Here is a 22654-nt window from a genome sequence, read left to right as displayed (position 1 = left end):
GGACATTTTCAGCTTCCAGAAATTGTGTACAGATCCTTGCTGTGCATTATCATGCTGAAACATGAGGTGATCACGGCGGATGAATGGCACAACAATGGCCTCAGGATCTCGTCACGGTATCTCTGTGCATACAAATTGCCATCGATAAAATGCAATCGTGTTCATTGTCCATAACTTATGCTTTGCCATACCATAAGCCCACCCCCACCATGGAGCACTCTGTTCAAAACTTTGACATCAGTAAACCGCTCGCTCACACGACGATGTGAATCTGCCCAGTACAGTTAAAACCGTGATTCATTTGTGAAGAGTTCTCCAGCATGCCAGTAGCCTTTGAAGGTGAGCATTTTCCCACTGAAGTCAGTTACAACATCGAACTGCAGTCAGGTCAAGACCCTGGTGAGGACGACGAGCACGCAGTTGAACTTCCCTGAGATGGTTTCTGACAGTTTGTGTAGAAATTCTTCGGTTGTGCAAACCCACAGTTTCATCAGCTGTCCGGGTGGCTGGTCTCAGACGATCCTGCAGGTGTGGCAGTCCTGTGGCAGTACTGGGCTGACGTACTGCCAAATTCTCTAAAACGGCATTGGGGGCGGTTTATGGTAGAGAAATGAACATTTAATTATCTGGTGGACATTCCTGCAGTCAGCATGCCAATTGCACGCTCCCTCAAAACTTGAGACATCTGTGGCATTGTGTTGTGTGACAAAACGGCACATTTTAGAGTGGCTTTTTATTGTCCCCAGCACAAGGTGCACCTGTGTAATGATCATGCTGTTTAACCAGCTTCTTGATATGCCACACCTGTCAGGTGGATGGATTATCTTGGCAAAGGAGAAATGCTCACTAACAGTGACGTAAACAAATTTGTGCACAAAATTCGAGAGAAATAAGCTTTTTGTGTGTATGGCAAATTTCTGGGATCTTTTATTTCAGCTCATGAAACATGGGACCAACACTTTACATGTTGTGTTTATATTTTTGTTTCAGAGTACATTCATTAATCGGACTTAATTATTATGTGAATGCTATCTAGCCAAGGTAGCGAGCCTTGCGTCACCTCTGAATGCTACTAAGAGGCTAAGAGACAAAAGAGCTAATATCTTGCAGTCAATGTCCTAGCATTAAATGAGTTAACCTTAGCTGCACAGTTAGAGGCCAAGCATTTTGGATGTTTTAATTTACCTTTATTTAACTAGGCAAGTCAGTTAAGAACAAATTCTTATTTACAATGACGGCCTACACCAGCCAAACCCGGACGACGCTGGGCCAATTGTGCACCGCCCTATGGGACTCCCAATCACGGCCGGTTGTGATACAGCCTGGAATCTAACCAGGGGGTCTGTAGTGACGCCTCAAGCACTGAAATGCAGTGCCTTAGACCGCTGCACCACTCGGGAGCCCACTCAGGAGATGTGTTGTGTGAATAACATTTACCATTAGACCATTCACCAAATAATAATACAAAGAATATTAGCTTCTCCGAAATACGAGGACTACGGTTCATATTCATTTAAAAGTAATCAGATTTATTACAGTTATGCAATAAGAATACAATTATTAAATGGTACATACCATACCAAAAGTCTTTAATGTCTTTAAAATATACAAAAATATCTAAAAGTCTATAGGCTAAGTTTAAAAAACAGACTATAGTGTAACAGAATGCTACACCAGGAGTTGGTTTACAATGTTTCAGTTTCAAGTTTTAATGTCACATGCACCAATACAGTAAAATGCCTTTCTTGCAAGCTCTAAACCCAACAATGCAGTAATCAATATCAAAGTAATACTAAAAATAACATAAGGTAGTACAAAAACACACGAGAAATAGAAATAAGAAGAACAGGAGAAAGTAAGTCAGCATACTATATACAGGGTCAGTCAGTTCCAGTACCATATTTACAATGTGCAGGGATACTGGAGTGAAATGGGTAGATATGGGCTGCTCCAGTTTCCACTCTTCTGCCTGCAGCTATGGAACCCTGACCGGTTCACCGGACGTGCTACCTTGTCCCAGACCTTCTGTTTTCAACTCTCTCTCTTTACCGCACCTGCTATTTCAACCTCTAAATGCCCAGCTATGAAAAGCCAAGTGTAATTTACTCCTGATGTACTGACCTGTTGCAACCTCTACAACCACTGTGATTATTATTTGACCCTGCTGGTCATCTATGAACGTTTGAACATCTTGGAGAAAAAGATTGCCTTAATGGCCATGTACTGTTATAATCTCCACCCGGCACAGCCAGAAGGGGACTGGCCACCCCTCAGAGCCTGATTCGTCTCTAGGTTTCTTCCTAGGTTTCTGCCTTTCTAGGGAGTTTTTCCTAGCCACTGTGCTTCTACATCTTCATTGCTTGCTGTTTGGGGTTTTAGGCTGGGTTTCTGTATAGCACTTTGTGACATCTGCTGATGTAAAAAGGGCTTTATAAATAAATGTGATTGATTGAATTTGATTGATATGTATAGGGGTAAGGTGACTAGGCATCAGGACATACAGTGCTGTGAAAAGGTATTTGCCCCCTTTCTGATTTTCTCTGTTCTTGCATATTTTTGATACTGAATGTTATCAGATCTTCAACCAAAACCTAATATTAGATAAAGGGAACCTGAGTTTACAAAAAAAAAAAAAAGGTATACTTATTTTATTTATTTAATTAACAAAGTTATGTGACACCCAATGACCCATACACACAATAACTGGTTGTGCCACCTTTAGCTGCAATGACCGCAACCAAATGCTTCCTGTAGTTGTTGATCAGTCTCTGACATCGCTGTGGAGGAATTTTGGCCCACTCTTGCATGCAGAACTGCTTTAACTCAGCGACATTTGTGGATTTTCAAGCATGAACTGCTCATTTCAAGTCCTGCCGCAACATCTCAATTGGGATTAGGTCTGAACTTTGATTAGGCCATTCCAAAACTTCAAATGTGTTGCTTTTTAGCCATTTTTATGTAGACTTGATTGTGTGTTTTGGATAATTGCCTTGCTGCATGACCCAGCTGCGCTTCAGCTTCCGCTCACAGATGGATGGCCTAACATTATCCTGTATAATTTTCTGATACAGAGCAGAATTCATGGTTCGGTTCCTTCTATTAAGGCAAGTCGTCCAGGTCCTGAGGCAGCAAAGCATCCCCAAACCATCCCACTACCACCACCATGCTTGACCGTTGGTGTGAGGTTCTTACTGTGGATGCAGTGTTTGGTTTTCACCATTCATAATGGGACCCATGTCGTCCAAAAAGTTGACTCAAGTTTGCCAAAAAGCACCTGGAAGCACCTGGATGATCCTCAAGACTCTTGGAAGAATGTTCTATGGACAGATAATTCAAAAGTATAACTTTTGGATGACAAGGGTCCCATTATGCCTACCGAAAATCTAACACTGCGTAGCTCTTTATGAACTTTTGAAACAATTCAAACATGACAATTTAATTCACACAGTAACATTCATTTAGTTGATTTCACGTTTTCATCTGTCTTCACACCTCCAACAGTGTCTGTGCTCCCAGGGTTCTGTGGGAACGTCCCTTCCTAGAGATTACCACAGATAAGGTGTGTTATACCCCTGTGATAGCCCACAGATGGTCAGCCATCCAAACAATGTCATAAATCATGATTGAGTCTTAACTCTAGGCCTCAGCGCTTGCAAGTCGCTAGTTGCGAGTATCACCTTCTCTCATTTTTCACTACGTGTGTATTGTGGTGAACCTCAGTGGAATAAACTAGAACAGGTGAGATGTCAATCTCTAAAGTTGTTCACACTTTAAAAGGGTAATATCCTTCAGCCCATTGTAGGGGATGGAAATTATCCAACCATTATGTAAAATGTATGTTGAATATATAGTAATAAACTACATTCATCAATCTGACTCCAATATTATGTGAATAAATGCAACAGGCCCTGTACATCTAGTCATGGTAGCTAGCCTTACATCACCTCTCAGCATGACTATAATGAACGTGTCTAACTTGCACCGTTATGCAATTATTAAGATAATCAAATCAAGCTTTATTTATACAGCACATTTCAGACATAGAATGCAATGCAATGTGCTTTACAGGAAAAACAAACAATGAAAAAACAATGAAAATAAAAGCTGAAATATTTACTACACAACAAACATAAGTTAAAAAAACAAAAGAATGACACAAACTGAACAACTAAAAATGACCTAAGGAAAAGCAAAGCTACAAAGATGTGTTTTAAGATGTCTTTTAAATATGTCGACAGTTTCGTCCCCCCTCAGGTTCTCTGGCAGGCTATTCCAGAATCTGGGGGTATAATAACTAAAGACTGCCTCTCCATGCCTCTTCGTCCTTGGCTTTGGGATAGTTAAAAGGCCAGTGCCAGAGGACCTGAGGGACCTATGGGTACATAACTTAAAAGCATGTCTGACATGTATTGGGTGCACAATCGTGGATTTAAAAACCAATAGAAGAATAATGAATCTTAAAATTAATTCTAACACTCACAGGCAGCCAGTGCAGATACCTTAAAACAGGTGTAATGTGTGCTCTCCGTCTGGTCTTGGAAAGTACGCATGCTGCAGCATTCTGTATGTTTTGCGGTTTTCTTGGGTAGACCAGACAGGAGAGCATTACAGTAGTCAAACCTGCTTGTATTAAAAGCATGGATGAGTCTCTCTGTATCAGCCTGAGAGAGAAATGGCCCCACCTTGGCAATGTTCCTCAGGTGGTAGAAAGTTAGTTTGGTCACATTCCTAATGTGTGATTCGAAATTTAGTTCAGAATCTAAAATAACACCTAGGTTTTTTACCTGGTGTTTTATCTTTATTGTCTGTGAATTAAAATGTGCAGCTAGATTCTCTCTGTGCTTTGGCTCCAACAATAATTACCTCAGTCTTGTCTTGATTTAGCTGGAGGAAGTTGTGAGCCATCCAAGTATTTAAATCACTAATACAGTATGTAATGTATCTGTGAAGCTGAAATCCTCTGGTGATAGAGAAATGTAAAGTTGTGTATCGTCTGCGTAGCAGTGAAAATGCTGTGCTTTCTGAAAATGCTGCCAAGGGCTAACATATATAAACTGAACAGTACCGGACCCAAAATCGAACCTTGTGGAACGCCATGTGATATGTATTTTCTCTGAGTTACGTTCACCAAGGGTGACAAAAAACTCTTGACCAGTTAAATAGGTCCTAAACCAATTTAGAACTGGACTGGGGAGGCCAAACCACCTCTCCAATCTGTCCAGAATGATATCATTGTCAACAACATTGAATGCAGCACTTAAATCTAAGACTACAAGGACAGAGAGCTGTTTGGCATCTGTGTTGACCGTTGGTGTGAGGTTCTTACTGTGGATGCAGTGTTTGGTTTTCGCCAGGCATAATGGGACCCATGTCGTCCAAAAGGTTGACTCAAGTTTGCCAAAAAGCACCTGGAAGATCATCAAGAGGCCAACCCACCTCTCCAATCTGTCCAGAAGGACAACATTGTCAACAATATTGAATGCAGCACTTAAATCTAAGACTACAAGGACAGAGAGCTGTTTGGCATCTGTGTTGGCTCTAAGATAATTTACCACTTTAGCTAAGGCTGTCTCTGTGCTGTGGTGGGCACGAGACTAGATACAAATAGCTAACCCTGGCCACCAAAGTTCTAGCATTCATTTATTGAGGCAAGCAGATCAGCGATGTCAAGGTGTTACCCAAGCATGTGCTATGTGTACAGTCGTGGTCAAAAGTTTTGAGAATGACACAAACATTAATTTTCACAAAGTCTGCTGCCTCAGTTTTTATGATGGCATTTTGCATATACTCCAGAATGTTATGAAGAGTGATCAGATGAATTGCAATTAATTGCAAAGTCCCTCTTTGCCATGAAAATGAACTTAATCCCCAAAAAACATTTCCACTGCATTTCAGCCCTGCCACAAAAGGACCAGCTGCATCATGTCAGTGATTATCTCGTTAACACAGGTGAGAGTGTTGACGAGGACAAGGCTGGAGATCACTGTCATGCTGATTGAGTTAGAATAACAGACTGGAAGCTTTAAAAGGAGGGTGGTGCTTGAAATCATTGTTCTTCCTCTGTTAACCATGGTTACCTGCAAGGAAACACGTGCCGTCATCATTGCTTTGCACAAAAAGGGTGTCACAGGCAAGGATATTGCTGCTAGTAAGATTGCACCTAAATCAACCATTTATCGGATCATCAAGAACTTCAAGGAGAGAGGTTCAATTGTTGTGAAGAAGGCTTCAGGGCGCCCAAGAAAGTCCAGCAAGCGCCAGGACCGTCTCCTAAAGTTGATTCAGCTGCGGGATCGGGGCACCACCAGTGCAGAGCTTGCTCAGGAATGGCAGCAGGCAGGTGTGAGTGCATCTGCACGCACAGTGAGGCGAAGACTTTTGGAGGATGGCCTGGTGTCAAGAAGGGCAGCGAGGAAGCCACTTCTCTCCAGGAAAAACATCAGGGACAGACTGATATTCTGCAAAAGGTACAGGGATTGGACTGCTGAGGACTGGGGTAAAGTCATTTTCTCTGATTAATCCCCTTTCCGATTGTTTGGGGCATCCGGAAAACACCTTGTCCGGAGAAGACAAGGTGAGCGCTACCATCAGTCCTGTGTCATACCAACAGTAAAGCATCCTGAGACCATTCATGTGTGGGGTTGCTTCTCAGCCAAGGGAGTGGGCTCACTCACAATTTTGCCTAAGGACACAGCCATGAATAAAGAATGGTACCAACACATCCTCCGAGAGCAACTTCTCCCAACCATCCAAGAACAGTTTGGTGACGACCAATGCCTTTTCCAGCATGATGGAGCACCTTGCCATAAGGCAAAAGTGATAACAAAGTGGCTTGGGGAACAAAACATCAACATTTTGGGTCCATGGCCAATAAACTCCCCAGACCTTAATCCCATTGAGAACTAGTGGTCAATCCTCAAGAGGTGGGTGGACAAACAAAAACCCACAAATTTTGACAAACTCCAAGCATTGATTATGCAAGAATGGGCTGCCATAAGTCAGGATGTGGCCCAGAAGTTAATTGACAGCATGCCAGGGCGGATTGCAGAGGTCTTGAAAAAGAAGGGTCAACACTGCAAATATTGACTTTTTGCATAAACTTAATGTAATTGTCAATAAAAGCCTTTGACACTTATGGAATGCTTGTAATTATACTTCAGTATACAATAGTAACATCTGACAAAAATATCTAAAAACACTGAAGCAGCAAACTTTGTGAAGACCAATACTTGTGTCATTCTCAAAACGTTTGACCACGACTGTATAGTGTATATAGCAAATACCAATAGACCTACTAAATTATAAGCTATAGTCATTCAAATAATTATTCAGTAAAACGAGGAATGCAATTACTCAACTCAACAAATAGCATTTTTAGTCATGAAAGAATTAACACTCAAACAATTACAGTCTACTCAAGAGTAAATGACTATCACCAATAGGCTGATTTAACATTACACCTGTCTTCAATTCAGAATAATCTCTTAAAATAAAAAACGATGTGCATCAAATCAAATCAAATCTTGCGACTCACTAACTGTACGTGGCTCTGGATAAGAGTGTCTGCTAAATGACTAAAATGTAAAAATGTAATACACACAGGAGCTTGGTATCAAGTTCTCAAAGTATTAACAAATTCACTGTCCTTTAAATTCAAGCAGAAACTCACCCCCAACCTGAATTAACATTTCTTTGCACTTTGCTAGTAAAAACAAAAGACAGGAAAACACGCCCAGATTCTAATATAATCAACTCAATTTAAATGATAGGAGGGCACCGCTGTGTCGCTCCGTCTGGACTATCTGCCATCCAATGAACAAAATAACATAGTTTCTCTGTAGCAATATATCCATAGCACCTACAGTACAATAAAACATATACAAATTACTAGCTCTTTATGAACTTTTGAAACAATCCAAAAATGACAATTTAATTCACACAGTAACATTAATTTCATCTGTCTTCACGCCTCGCAGGGTTCTGTGAGAACGTCCTTCCCCGGAGAAAGACACAGATAAGCTGTGTTTGACCCCCTGTGATACCCCACAAATGGTCAGCCATCCAAACAATGTCATAAATCGTGATTTAGTCATCAGGCTGGGCCTCCTGCGCCTGCAAGCCACCAGTCGCGAGTATCACAGCTGGAGGAAGTTGTGAGCCATCCAAGTATTTAAATCACTAATACAGTCTCATAATTTATCTGTGAAGCTGAAATCCTCTGGTGACACAGAAATGTAAAGTTGTGTATGGTCTGCGTAGCAGTGAAAAGCAATGCTGTGCTTTCTGATAACGCTGCCAAGGGGTGACATATATAAACTGAACTTTACCGGACTCAAAATCGAACCTCATGGAATGCCACATGTGATAGGTATTTTCTCTGAGTTACGTTCACCAAGGGTGACAAAAAACTCTCGACCGGTTAAATAGGTCCTAACCCAATTTGGAACTGGACCGGAGAGGCCAACCCACCTCTCCAATCTGTCCAGAAGGACATCATGGTCAACAGTATTGAATGCAGCACTTAAATCTAAAAGTACAAGGACAGCGAGCTGTTTGGCATCTGTGTTGGCTCTAAGATAATTTACCACTTTAGCTAAGGCTGTCTCTGTGCTGTGGTGGGCATGAGACTAGATACAAATAGCTAACCCTGGCGACCGAAGTTCTAGCATTAATTTATTGAGGCAAGCAGATCAGCGATGTCAAGGTGTTACCCAAGCATGTGCTATGTGTATAGTGTATATAGCAATTACCAATAGACCTACTCAATTATAAGCTATAGTCAATCAAATAATTACTACGTAAAACGAGGAATGCATTTACTCAACTCAACTAATAGCATTTTTAGTCACGAAAGAATTAACACTCAAACAATTACAGTGTACATGAAATACATGATACATTACAGACTACTCATAGTAAATGACTATCACCAATAGGCTGATTTAACATGGTTACACGTGTCTTCAATTCAGAATAATCTCTTAGAGAAAAAACTATGTGCATCAAATGAAAACTTGCTTTTGATACACACAGGAGCATGGTATCAAGTTCTCAAAGTATTAACAAATTCACTGTCCTTTAAATGCAAGCAGAAACTCACCCCCAACCTGAATTAACATTTCTTTGCACTTTGCTAGTAAAAACAAAAGACAGGAAAACACGCCCAGATTCTAATCTGATCAACTCAATTTAAATGATAGGAGCGCACCGCTGTGTCGCTCCCTCTGGACTATCCGCCATCCAATGAACAAAATAACACAGTTTCTCTGTAACAATATATCCATAGCACCTACAGTACAATAAAACATATACAAATTCGTAGCTCTTTATTAACTTTTAAAACAATCCAAACATCTGTCTTTAAGCCTCCCAGGGTTCTGTGAGAACGTCCCTCCCCGGAGAAAGACACAGATAAGGTGTGTTTGACCACTGTGACACTGCACAAAAGGTCAGCCATCCAAACAATGTCATAAATCGTAATTTAGTCATCAGGCTGGGCCTCCGGCACCTGCAAGTCACCAGTCGCGATTATCACGTGCTTCAAGAGTGACGGTAACAAACTTTTTGATTCACATCAGTTTAACATTATTACGACACCATGATCTGATTGTGAAATACAAAAAAGCACAACATTGTCAGATACACTGATCAATAAAGCCTAGTAATTGTTCTTCTGAATAACAATGTCCGAGAGTGTATTAGCAGTAATAGATATTAGATAATAATAAGATATCCTTTATCAAGTATTATTTTCCATAAAGCACAAGTCAACTGCTGAAACACGTTAGGACTACTTGAATTATATGACATAATAATGTTTTACGTCTATTTTTTTCCTAATAGCAAGACTAGTCTAATTTTACTGGCGTGTACTGGGTGTACAGATATGTAAATGTGGGTATAGAAAATATTCGCCTCCCAAAGGTTATTTTGCATAGACACTCCTCTGCCTACAAGTAGCCAGTCCGGTTCTACAACTAAGCTATCTATATATGAACGGGGCTCTACATGAGATCCTCCTGCACTCGCAACGGCACTACTGGAACGTCACATCTTTATTTCACTTCGGCTTACTTGACGAATTGAAGAGGTCGGGCTGCGCATGAGAACAAGCGATTTACTAGGCTATTAGATTAAATATAACCAAAAATCGAAACAAGCAAGCCATCAAATCAACGAAGAACCGTCCGTAACCCGTTAGTTGTTTAGGAAGGGAAAGTTCCATCTTCATCTCCAGACTAACGCAAGGCCAGAGAGCTGTTTGGCATCTGTGTTGGCTCTAAGATAATTTACCACTTTAGCTAAGGCTGTCTCTGTGCTGTGGTGGGCACGAGACTAGATACAAATAGCTAACCCTGGCGACCGAAGTTCTAGCATTAATTTATTGAGGCAAGCAGATCAGCTATGTCAAGGTGTTACCCAAGCATGTGCTATGTGTATAGTGTATATAGCAATTACCAATAGACCTACTCAATTATAAGCTATAGTCAATCAAATAATTACTACGTAAAACGAGGAATGCATTTACTCAACTCAACTAATAGCATTTTTAGTCACTAAATAATTAACACTCAAACAATTACAGTGTACATGAAATACATGATACATTACAGACTACTCATAGTAAATGACTATCACCAATAGGCTGATTTAACATGGTTACACGTGTCTTCAATTCAGAATAATCTCTTAGAGAAAAAACTATGTGCATCAAATGAAAACGTGCTTCTGATACACACAGGAGCATGGTATCAAGTTCTCAAAGTATTAACAAATTCACTGTCCTTTAAATGCAAGCAGAAACTCACCCCCAACCTGAATTAACATTTCTTTGCACTTTGCTAGTAAAAACAAAAGACAGGAAAACACGCCCAGATTCTAATCTGATCAACTCAATTTAAATGATAGGAGCGCACCGCTGTGTCGCTCCCTCTGGACTATCCGCCATCCAATGAACAAAATAACACAGTTTCTCTGTAACAATATATCCATAGCACCTACAGTACAATAAAACATATACAAATTCGTAGCTCTTTATTAACTTTTAAAACAATCCAAACATCTGTCTTTAAGCCTCCCAGGGTTCTGTGAGAACGTCTCTCCCCGGAGAAAGACACAGATAAGGTGTGTTTGACCACTGTGACACTGCACAAAAGGTCAGCCATCCAAACAATGTCTTAAATCGTAATTTAGTCATCAGGCTGTGCCTCCGGCACCTGCAAGTCACCAGTCGCGATTATCACCTGCTTCAAGAGTGACGGTAACAAACTTTTTGATTCACATCAGTTTAACATTATTACGACACCATGATCTGATTGTGAAATACAAAAAAGCACAACATTGTCAGATACACTGATCAATAAAGCCTAGTAATTGTTCTTCTGAATAACAATGTCCGAGAGTGTATTAGCAGTAATAGATATTAGATAATAATAAGATATCCTTTATCAAGTATTATTTTCCATAAAGCACAAGTCAACTGCTGAAACACGTTAGGACTACTTGAATTATATGACATAATAATGTTTTACGTCTATTTTTTTCCTAATAGCAAGACTAGTCTAATTTTACTGGCGTGTACTGGGTGTACAGATATGTAAATGTGGGTATAGAAAATATTCGCCTCCCAAAGGTTATTTTGCATAGACACTCCTCTGCCTACAAGTAGCCAGTCCGGCTCTACAACTAAGCTATCTATATTTGAACGGGGCTCTACATGATATCCTCCTGCACTCGCAACGGCACTACTGGAACTTCACATCTTTATTTCACTTCGGCTTACTTGACGAATTGAAGAGGTCGGGCTGCGCATGAGAACAAGCGATTTACTAGGCTATTAGATTAAATATAACCGAAAATCGAAACAAGCAAGCCATCAAATCAACGAAGAACCGTCCGTAACCCGTTAGTTGTTTAGGAAGGGAAAGTTCCATCTTCATCTCCAGACTAACGCATTCCACGGTAGGTAGACTAAAGTGCGTAGGCTTTAAGTGCGTACTATCAAAGTTCCGCAGGATCTACGATGCTAATATCTGTGCATACATAGGCTACTCTCCAGAATTGTGTTTTGTAGGTATAGATGTCACCGATTAGGCTGAAACTCCATGTCATGAATTCACAATCTAAAGGTAATGATTTCTAATTTTCAGCCATCAATTTTCTGTTTGTTTCCTGTAGCCTACTTGTCACTGGATCAATTGCTTTCATTTTACGCTGGCGACTCTATCCCAGTCTTGCCTGTGCCATTAGTTTTTCCCCGTTAAACACTCCAGTAATGGCTGACATAGGCTCAATGGAATACAATGTTTGTTTTGCATCTCAGACGATTTTGGGGGTAGCCCATGCCGGCATTCGAACGCGGGCCCAGCGACTGTGAAGCCAACACCTGTAAATCGCTACGCCAAAAGATCCGAACCTCTTGACAAGGTGGCTAGGCATTTACATTTTACTCATTTAGCAGACGCTCTTATCCAGAGCGACTTACAGTTAGTGAGTGCATACATTTATTTATTTATTTTTCATACCCCCCGTGGGAATCGAACCCACAACACTGGCGTTGCAAACGCCATGCTCTACCAACTGAGCTACATCCTTGCCGGCCATTCCCTCCCCTACCCTAGACGACGCTGGGCCAATTGTGCGCCGCCCCATGGGTCTCCCGGTCGCGGCCGGCTACGACAGAGCCTGGATTCGAACCAGGATCTCTAGTGGCACAGCTAGCACTGTGCCCCTCGGGAGGCCCGAGGCATTCGTTAAGGTCGCTACATTACTTTCTTCTGGAGAGCTGTCCCCACGCTTCTCTATACCAGTGGTACCCAACCTTTTTCGGTTATCGGTTACCAATTTAATTTTGCTCCGCCCGGAGTACCCCTGAAGTACCCCCTCGTGCATTTTACCAGTAGGCCTATGTCTCATGAGTCTTCTCAAGTACCCCCTCTAGAAAGGCCAAGTACCCCCAGGGGTCCTAGTGTAACAGTGTTGCTTCCGTCCCTCTCCTCGCCTCTACCTGGGCTTGAACCAGGGACCCTCTGCACACATCGACAACAGTCACCCTCGAAGCACCGTTACCCGTCGCTCCACAAAAGCCGCGGCTGTAGCAGAGCAAGGGAAACAACTACTTCAAGGTGAGTGGCGCAGTGGTCTAAGGCACTGCATCGCAGTGCTAACTGTGCCACTAGAGATCCTGGTTCGAATCCAGGCTCTGTCGAAGCCGGCCGCGACCGGGAGACTCATGGGTGGCGCACAATTGGCCCAGCGTCGTCCAGGGTAGGGGAGGGAATGGCCGGCAGGGATGTAGCTCAGTTGATAGAGCATGGCGTTTGCAACGCCAGGGTTGTGGGTTCGATTCCCACGGGGGGCCAGTATAAAATAAAAAAAATGTATTCACTAACTGTAAGTCGCTCTGGATAAGAGCGTCTGCTAAATGACTAAAATGTAAAAATGTCTCAGAGCGAGTGACGTCACCGATTGAAACGCTGCTAGTGCGCACCGCTAACTAGCTGGTTGGGAACAACACCTCTTTACCAAGTCCCTCCCCATTGGGCAAAAACTGGTTGAATCAACATTGTTTTCACGTCATTTCAACAAAAATAAATAAATGTAAAAGTTGAATCAACGTGGAAAACTGATTGGATTGCATTTGTAAAAAGTCATCAATGTAAGGGAATTTCATATTTTTTTCACGTACTTTTTCACCTAAATCCAAAGTCATGGTGAAATGTTTTGTTGATTTCACGTTAGTTGACAACTCAACCAGATGTTAATAAAAAATAGACATTGAACTGCTGTATGTGCCCAGTGGGTCACGTGTACATGCCTCTGCCAGGGCGCCATCCCACATCTGACACCAACTTTACCCCGGGTACAGTGACTGTCTAACAAACGCTTTAACCGTTAGGACAAGAGATCTGAACCTCTTGATGAGGTTGTGTTGGGTTAAGGTCATTACACATCTATTCAACCAGCTCTTGGTCGGGGATTTAACGCGCCATCTCGACACTTAGGCTAAATCACACACAAAAAAACCAGAAGAAAGATAACTTTATTTTGTATTGCTGTGTATCGATTTTTTTGTGCAATTGAAACAAGTAATACTTTAATACATTTAAAATGTTTACAAATTAGGCTACATGCGCTGAAATGAAAGCACCTTCCGAGAAGGAACACTCGGAATTTAGTGATGATCTGATCTGGCAAACAATAGGCCTATGTAAAGTAGGCCTATGTAGGCTCTAGATAGGTGTAATCTAGAGCCAGGGGGGAAAAGGGATTATAAAGAGAAAAAAGTTAATTTGACAATTTTGACAGTGTTCCGGAAATAACTTGAATACCTGAATTCCACCAAAATGCCTGATCTCCACTCATTATTTGTTCGTGCCAGTAGGCTACAATGTTTTATGATATCTTACTCCATTGTCTTAACTGTTACAGTTGTCAGAATTGTATTTTTAACCTTTCAACGATTTAGACAGCCGTTGCTAATATACAGTAAGTAGGGCCATAAGCCCCAATTCAATTCTGAAGTCTATTAGGCCTACATCCACAGTGCGATTTCAACAGATTTAGCTGTTTATTCTAAAATTAATTAATTATTGTCTTTTGTCGAAATTATAACGACATTCCAACCATGTTCACCATTATCCAGTCCAATTGTGGCATGATTCCACTATTTATATCAGTTTGCATCAGTTTCAATGCAGGACTTTTATTATGAAGGCGAACCGCTAATTCCACAATTGTTGCTAAACGCTACTGTTGTTCACTTTACGGTGGTAGCTTGTGACGCATTACTTTATCTCTACTCCGCCATGATAAATGGTGCGTTCATATCCCGTCGGAGTTATCGGAAGTGCAGTGTTCCGACAGATGTTTCACTTGCACGACCCTCCAAGTCGTAATTATAAGTGGGAAACTGAGAAAATGTTGTTATTCAAGTTGTGACGTTTCACCACTGACCTTTCATATTTTCAACCAAAAGATGACAACAAATCCGCTTTTGACAATTAGCCTCTAAACGTATCAATGTGGATAATGTAGATAGTTTGACCATATTGTCAATGTTAAGCAAGCTAGCTAACTTTTTAATTTGCAACATTGGCTCGCTTATCAAGCTAGCTAAAATCTTGTTGGTTGAAGAATTGGTCTGAATCCTAAAGCACTTGAACACAGTCCTGTTGGATTTACAACTTCTCAGTTTCCCACTTCCCACATGAATGACCAATACAATTTCATGGGTGAAGGAAAATTCCCTAAAATGTGTTGCTTTTCCGATAGACCTATAATCAATTCAGTCTATAGTTATTTTTCATATTTTAATATATTTGCGATATTTAGGGAAATTAAGTTATTCAAATAAATCAATGAAGCCAAAGAACCCCTAGGCTAACCCTAGTGTTCATTTCTCCCCTAACTGTGCTGTTGCACACTCTCTCTCTCTGTCTCTATATCTTTCTCTCTCTCTGTCACTCTCTCTCTCAAGACTGCAGTCATGACTGAGAACATTCGTATCAACAATCCCAATGTGAAGTACACAGACACACACATCGAGGCTCAGTACAGCTACCATACTACAGCTGTACGCAGGGATGAAGACACACTCACAGTAAGTCTCACACACACTTACACAAACACACACTCCACCAACATCACATATCTCCTTTCTAACTGTGTAAATCTCTCCACTCCACCCCTCCAGGTGACCCCGTCCGTTAGTGAGCTGGCGTTCCGTACTGAGCGACGTGTCCCCAGGCTGGGGGTGATGCTAGTTGGCTGGGGAGGAAACAATGGGACCACCGTCACCGCTGCTGTCCTGGCCAACAGACTGGGACTCACCTGGAGAACCAAAACTGGAGAACAGGTAATGTGATGTGTGTGTGTGTGTGTGTGTCTCATTGATCCTGCTTTGTGACAGTTTTATGGCCTATTTTCCAAAGATATGTCTCTCCCCTGATACAGAGCTAGCTAGCAGAGCCTCATTATACCCCTGATACAGTGATGGGTTCACACACACACACACACACACACACACACACACACACACACACACACACACACACACACACACACACTGATATGATGGGTTTAGTGGAGTGTTAAGGGCTTAACATTGACTGAGGTAAAGGCAGTCCTTTACCTTATATGTGCATCATTACTTCCCCGAATGTATCACTTTTTATAAGTAAAAAAAAAATCCCTCAAATCATTCTCCATTTAATGCAGTGATATTCAAAGTTGGAGCCATGACCCGAGTGGGGTCCCGGGGGAATTGCAGTGGGCTCGCCAAAACAAAACATTTATTAGTACAGATTATTGTATTGGATAATATACAAACGTTTTTGAGAAAGATCATTTGAAAAATAACATTTTATTGAGTAAATGTATTTATTGGTTCTCTTAATTTTGATAAGAGAGATGAAAATGTAGTGAATTGAAGGTTATTTGTTGATGTAAAAAATCAAAATGTACCGATTTTAAGGTTGTCGTTACATTTTGGATGGGGTGGGGTTGGCAGAAAATCTGGTGGGAAAAAGGGGTCCCCGCTGAAAACGTTTGAATACCACTGATTTAATGTGTTGTTATTTTTCAAGACTTGTTATTTATTTTTGTTCTGTCTCTGTTTTTTTACCCTCTCCCCTTTTTCAAACCCCTCTCCCCCCTCCCAGAAAGCCAACTACTACGGTTCCCTCTTCCAGTCCTCAACGGTGTGTTTGGGGGCGGGGCCAGATGGAAAGGAAGTTAACGTTCCGTTCCGTGACCTCCTACCCATGGTGCACCCTGATGATATCGTCTTTGATGGTAAAGGAGTGTATGTGTGTCTGTGGGTTTGTGTGTGTCTGTGTGTAATCAGAGAGGGAATGCTGACCCTAGGTCAGTTCTTCAGGGGCCACTCTGTGGAAAAGGAAAAGATAAAAGGCTCCATGTGGAATGTCTTGTCTGCCAGGCTGGGTATTTAACCTCCTGTTTAACTCTGTCAGTCTATCTAGCACCATTACTCAGCACTGCCCTGGAGACAGAGGTGCAGTACACACCTCTGGTCCTCTAGTCTAACTGGTCCTCTGTGTGCACTTGGGCTTGTCTGGAGGGTTTTGTTTTAAGAGCATTAGGTGTGTAAACTTTAGCTAACAAATTCAACAGAGAGTGTGTGTGTGTGTGTGTGTGTCAGGCTGGGACATCTCGTCCATGGATCTGGGCAGTGCGATGGAGAGAGCCGAGGTCCTTGATTGGTCCCTCCAGGAGAAGCTCCGCCCACACATGAGCCACCTCCGACCCCGGGCCTCCATCTATATCCCGGAATTCATAGCTGCCAACCAGGCGGGCCGAGCGGACAACGTTCTGACAGGGACCATGGCCGAACAGGTAGGCCCAATCCAAAGTAGTGTGTGTGCCCCATGCTCCTTGTCCCCCTAACCCCCTATCTCTTACCCCATACACCCTAGACCCTATGTGTCTGAGTAGTGATTCTTCTATCTCCCTCCAGGTGGAGCAGATCAGAGCAGACATTCAGGACTTCAAGCATTCAAGCGGCGTGGACAAGGTCATCGTTTTGTGGACGGCCAACACCGAACGTTTCTGTGACCTCACAGCCGGGGTCAACGACACGGCCAAGAATCTCCTGGCTGCCATACAGGTAGAGATCTGACAGATCTATTAAATCTATATACATCTATACTATTCTGTCTCTCTCTTTTTCTCTATCTCGGCTTCTCTCTCTTACACTCTCTCTCTCTCTCAGTCAGGTGGGGAGGTGTCTCCCTCTACTTTGTTTGCCGTAGCCAGTATCCTGGAGGGCTGTGCCTACATCAACGGTTCTCCTCAGAACACGTTTGTCCCTGGGGCCATAGAGCTGGCTGTGGAGAGAAACGTGTTCATAGCAGGAGACGACTTCAAGTCTGGTCAGACAAAGATCAAGTCAGTCCTGGTCGACTTCCTGATCAGTGCTGGGATCAAGGTGAGAGGTCGACCCAGTCCAGTCCATTTGATGTTTCATTCACTTTAATAGGACTTCTGTTATATGAACAGTCCCAGCTCCACTTGTATAATGTCAATGTACATAATTATACAATTACTAAGTTATTATGAAATTACTATACAACATGTTAAAACACTGTTATTACTAGAGTAATTACAACGTTACTACCCAGGTATAATGGCAATTTCGTGTGTAAATACTAGGTTAATACAAGACTGTACAATAACGTGTTGCTGTCTGTTGCCATGACAGCCCACCTCCATTGTCAGCTACAATCACCTTGGCAACAATGATGGTATGAACCTCTCAGCACCACAGCAGTTCCGCTCCAAGGAGATCTCCAAGAGCAATGTGGTTGATGACATGGTCAACTCCAACCCTATACTGTACCGCAAAGGGGAGAAACCTGACCACTGTGTAAGTATGTGCGTGGGTTCCGCGTGTGTGTGTGTGGTAACACAGAGAAACCTGATCTGGGTTAAGAGTTGAAAATGTGTATGTGTGTTTTTTCATACCTGGTAGCTATCAATTGCATTGCATTTATTTTACTAAGTGGCAGAAAGCATCCATAGTTTTTCTTGAGAAATACTTGACTCAGTTCTCTTGCTGTGTGTGTGTAGGTGGTGATTAAGTATGTTCCGTATGTGGGGGACAGTAAGAGGGCGATGGATGAATACACCTCTGAGATCATGATGGGAGGAACCAACACTATTGCAATGCACAACACCTGTGAGGTGAGTCACACACACACACACACACTTACACCTCAACCTGCTTTTTCTAACAGAGGTGTCTCTCTCCAGGACTCTCTGCTAGCCAGCCCTATCATCCTGGACCTGGTCCTCCTCACAGAGTTGTGTCAGCGTGTGTGTGTCCGGCCCCAGGGATCAGAGACCTTCCAGTCCTTCCACAGTGTCCTGGCTATCCTCTCCTTCCTGTGTAAAGCTCCCCTCGTCCCCCCTGGGGCCCCGCTGGTCAACGCCTTCTTCAGACAGAGAGCCTGCATCGAGAACATCATGAGGTCAGAACACATACCACCCTGTCTTGTTAGGGATTTGTCTTAGTGGTCACCTATCATAATGGTTGTTACTGAGCTTCCTGTCTCTCTTGTCCAATAATAACGTTGTGCCTGTCTCTGTGGTGATATGCATTCAGTTTTGCAACTGACTAGGTATCCCTTTTCCCTTTCAGAGCGTGCCTTGGTCTCCCCCCTCAGAACCACATGCACCTGGAGCACAAGCTGCAGAGGGGCTTCCTGCCTCGCCACGACAACCGTATTTACGAAGATGTGGCTACCAAGACCAAGATGGTCCTAAGCAACGGTTACCACGCCTCCCAACAGAATGGTGTCTGCACACACGTGGTGAAAGAGGCAACGATTGGATAATGGCTGCAGATTAGGTCTCTGTCATCATGGGGAAGATTCTAGGAGTGTCCACAGCTATAGAGAAACAATTACATCCATAGTTTAGTTTACTTACTGTAAGTCGCTCTGGATAAGAGCATCTACTAAATGACTAAAATGTAAATGTATTAGGATCCCCATTAGCTGTTGCACATGCAGCAGCTACTCTTTCTGGGGTCCACATAAAACATAAAATACATGATAGAGCACAGAACAGTTATGGACAAGAACAACCTAAGATATTATTACATTAAAATGTAAAGTAACATATTGTAGAGGCACCAAGAGATAACAATGTTTTACTATTTCCATACTATTCATATATACATATTCAGATACTTATATACAGTGCAGTTAAATTAGATCCATAGAAAGTTAACCAAACTCTTTATACAGCATACTGTATGATGATCATGTTTTATTTAGCCGATTTGTGTAAGATACATACAGTAGGGAAGAAAAAAAAAACTATAGTTGGCTCTAACGATTGTAACTTTTGGATGACCAGTTTAATATTCTGTGGTTTTAGACTCTTATTGCTCATATACATACAAACTGAACCAAACTCTGTTCTTGTATTTGTTCCAATGACATGTAACATGCAATGTTACCCTACCATACCCTACCATCCCTACCCTGATTGGAGTAAACTAACGGACAACACTACTTATACTGCTACCTGCAGCTATTTTCGCTCACATCTACGGTACCTGTATTTAAACAATTATACATATATTCCTAATTTCCTCTTTCTGTAAGTGCTGGATTTTCACCCACAGTGGCCAATCCGCCATTCATTCTGACCTTAACTCCAACCCTCCAATGTCCACAGGTTAACTCATCTTCCCAGTATAACACCATTTTGCTATTTCGTTTTGCAGTACATCCCTCCATTTTACTATGATGTCTTATGAGTGTCCTGAACCTCCCTATTTGTAACATTTCTAACGATATTGCCCCAAAAATAAATACTTTACCTGAGAGTATAAATTATATTTCCCCTTGACTGATCGTGGTTTTTCCAGATCTACCAATACAGTTTGCAGGTCCCTGATATTATGACATAACAACCATGCCTGGACCTGACTCCAAAAGTGACCCACCGATGTACAGTACCAGAAAATATATTCTAGTGATTCTGCTTCCTCGTGGCAGAGTCTGCACAAGGCTGACTGTTCAATGCATCATATATTGAGCATTCATTTTGTAGCAAGTATTTTATGTAATAGCTTAAATTGAAATGAACGGATTGATGTGTCAATTGTTGTTTTATATGTCAGTTCATAGACCTGATGCCAAGGTATTGGGACTTCAAAAACCTGTTAGCAACGTGACTTGAATTATATACGGTATTGCTGTCAAACCTTTTGACTTCATTCAATCATTTTAAGCCATTTATGATTTTTTTATGGGGACAGACCGACTAATTCGTTAATTTCTTGTTTAAGTAATTGTCTCTTCCAATTTTGTATTGAGCATACACCTCCATACACTGTTGTTAGTTGTTTGTGTGACAATTTTATCGTTGTCCTTCATAAATATTATACCCTTGTACATTTCTTCCAAAAAAAAAGTATATATCTCTATCAGTACATTGGAGTTCAGCCATATTATTTGCTGTAATATTAGATCTGCCTTTTCTGGAGGACGAAATTGTAACCAACTCTGTAAGACTTCATTTAAAAAAAGGAGGATACTTTAAACAGGGATCCATTGTCAATCCGACAAAAATGTAAGGTTTTAATATGTAAAAAGACAAAGAGCCCACTCAAAAACATTGGATGGCCCTCTCTTAGTAGCTTGCTAGAAAACCAATTTGGATTTAGATACAATTTCGGTACAATGGAGGCTTTAAGAGAGAGATTTAATGCCGTAATAATTAATAGTTTTAACCCTCCAAACTCATGTTCGTTATACAAATATGCTCATTTAACTATCTGGTTTGCCATTCCAAATAATGTAGGAAAAAAGTTTTTACTCATGGTTTGAAAAAGTATTCTCCTGGAGTCGGTAGAGCCATGAATAAATATGTAAACTGCAATATCACTAGATAATTAAATCAGGGTAATCTTCCCTTAAATGGATAAGTGATTCCCTTTCCACGGTTTCAAGATTCTATCTATTTTGCTTTCGATCGAAGTTAATAGTTGCAAGATCGCTCAACCTTTCCAGGATATGTACATGAAGCACATAAACTTCACCATCTGCCAATTTAATCGGGAGACCACATGGCAATTTAAAGTTTGTATCTTTTAGAGACCCAATCTGTCTTGCTCAACCTTTCCAGGATATGTACATGAAGCACATAAACTTCACCATCCGCCAATTTAATCGGGAGACCACATGGCAATTTAAAGTTTGTATCTTTTAGAGACCCAATCTGTAATGTCTGGGAAGGAAATCTGACGCAGGGGACGAAGAAGGAGTGAAACTGTTTCTGTTGCTGGAAGGACTTGTATTTTTCTATTGCAACTTAGTTTTTCCCTTTTCCTCTCCTTTCCTTTCCACCGCCCTAACGGATCGCATTCCGCGGAGCAGCTGCGCTTTAATGCCCCTACGCACTCGAGGAGGAGTGGAAGGAGAGAAGAGCGAGGAAGAAGGAGAAGAGAGGGAGGGAGAAGGAGAGCAGAGGCCTGACTTCTCGGAAACCCCGCCGCCGCCCCTCACGCCTCTCCCCCGTGGCTGACTGTCCCCTCTTCCCACCTGGCCCTGCATGGACGGGGATGGGGAGAGCCGGATGTTGTTACCGCGGGGCTGAGCGCCTCGCATCCCCGCCGAGGGTGCCCCGCCTGCGACCGTTGCTGCTGCTGCTCCTTGCTCTCTGCTACGGGGCTCACAGAGGTGGTAACTAGATAACTTCGGATGTTGTTCATTCTCGGTAGCCTAAATCGGGACCTAGTACCTTGTACGCGGATAACTTCAGCTCGAGCGCTGCAAATGTGCCATAACAGTTATAGGCTAATAAATAGTTAATAATGACAAAACTAAGAATGTCCCACTGGACACAGATGTCAATTCATCGTCTATTCCACGTTGGTTCAAAAAACGTTGATTCAACCAGTGTGTGCCCAGTGGGGTGGGATTGGAATTAGTCTTCCATGTGGTTTAAGGGGTGCAATAGTGTATGTCCTATAGGCCTGTGTGTGTTGTAGCCTATGGGAGTGTATTGGAATTGGACCTCCTGTCCTCTATGTGTTATTGTTTGATAGTGCCCTGTGTGTGTGTGTGAGTTAGAGAGGGGACTGAAACGGAAGTGTCTCTGAAGCGGAGGCCAGAGCAGC

General features: G+C 42.1%; 1 protein-coding gene across 3 annotated transcripts; it reads left to right on the top strand.

Annotated features, from left to right (window-relative positions):
* Positions 1-11696: 11696 nt before the first annotated feature.
* Positions 11697-20937, top strand: LOC311114068 (inositol-3-phosphate synthase 1-A-like). 3 transcript variants are annotated; one of them, XM_084189340.1, is made up of 11 exons: positions 11697-11961; positions 15479-15601; positions 15695-15856; positions 16662-16794; positions 17162-17355; positions 17477-17626; positions 17732-17947; positions 18221-18385; positions 18589-18702; positions 18772-18989; positions 19160-20937. In XM_084189340.1, exons 2-11 carry the CDS (start codon positions 15488-15490, stop codon positions 19353-19355), a joined length of 1662 nt encoding a protein of 553 aa, XP_084045466.1. In that variant the 5' UTR covers positions 11697-11961; positions 15479-15487; the 3' UTR covers positions 19356-20937. The 3 variants fall into 3 exon arrangements, with proteins under 3 accessions (XP_084045466.1, XP_084045467.1, XP_084045468.1); XM_084189341.1 differs by having other exon boundaries at positions 11709-12128; XM_084189342.1 differs by lacking the exon at positions 11697-11961 and adding an exon at positions 13818-13861.
* The last annotated feature ends 1717 nt before the right edge of the window (positions 20938-22654 follow it).

Source organism: Coregonus lavaretus (assembly GCF_964263955.1).
Source record: "Coregonus lavaretus genome assembly, contig: HAP1_SCAFFOLD_854, whole genome shotgun sequence".
Classification (NCBI taxonomy): domain Eukaryota; kingdom Metazoa; phylum Chordata; class Actinopteri; order Salmoniformes; family Salmonidae; genus Coregonus; species Coregonus lavaretus.
Note: the sequence above shows the minus strand (reverse complement) of the source record. Positions and strands in the feature narration are given on the sequence as shown.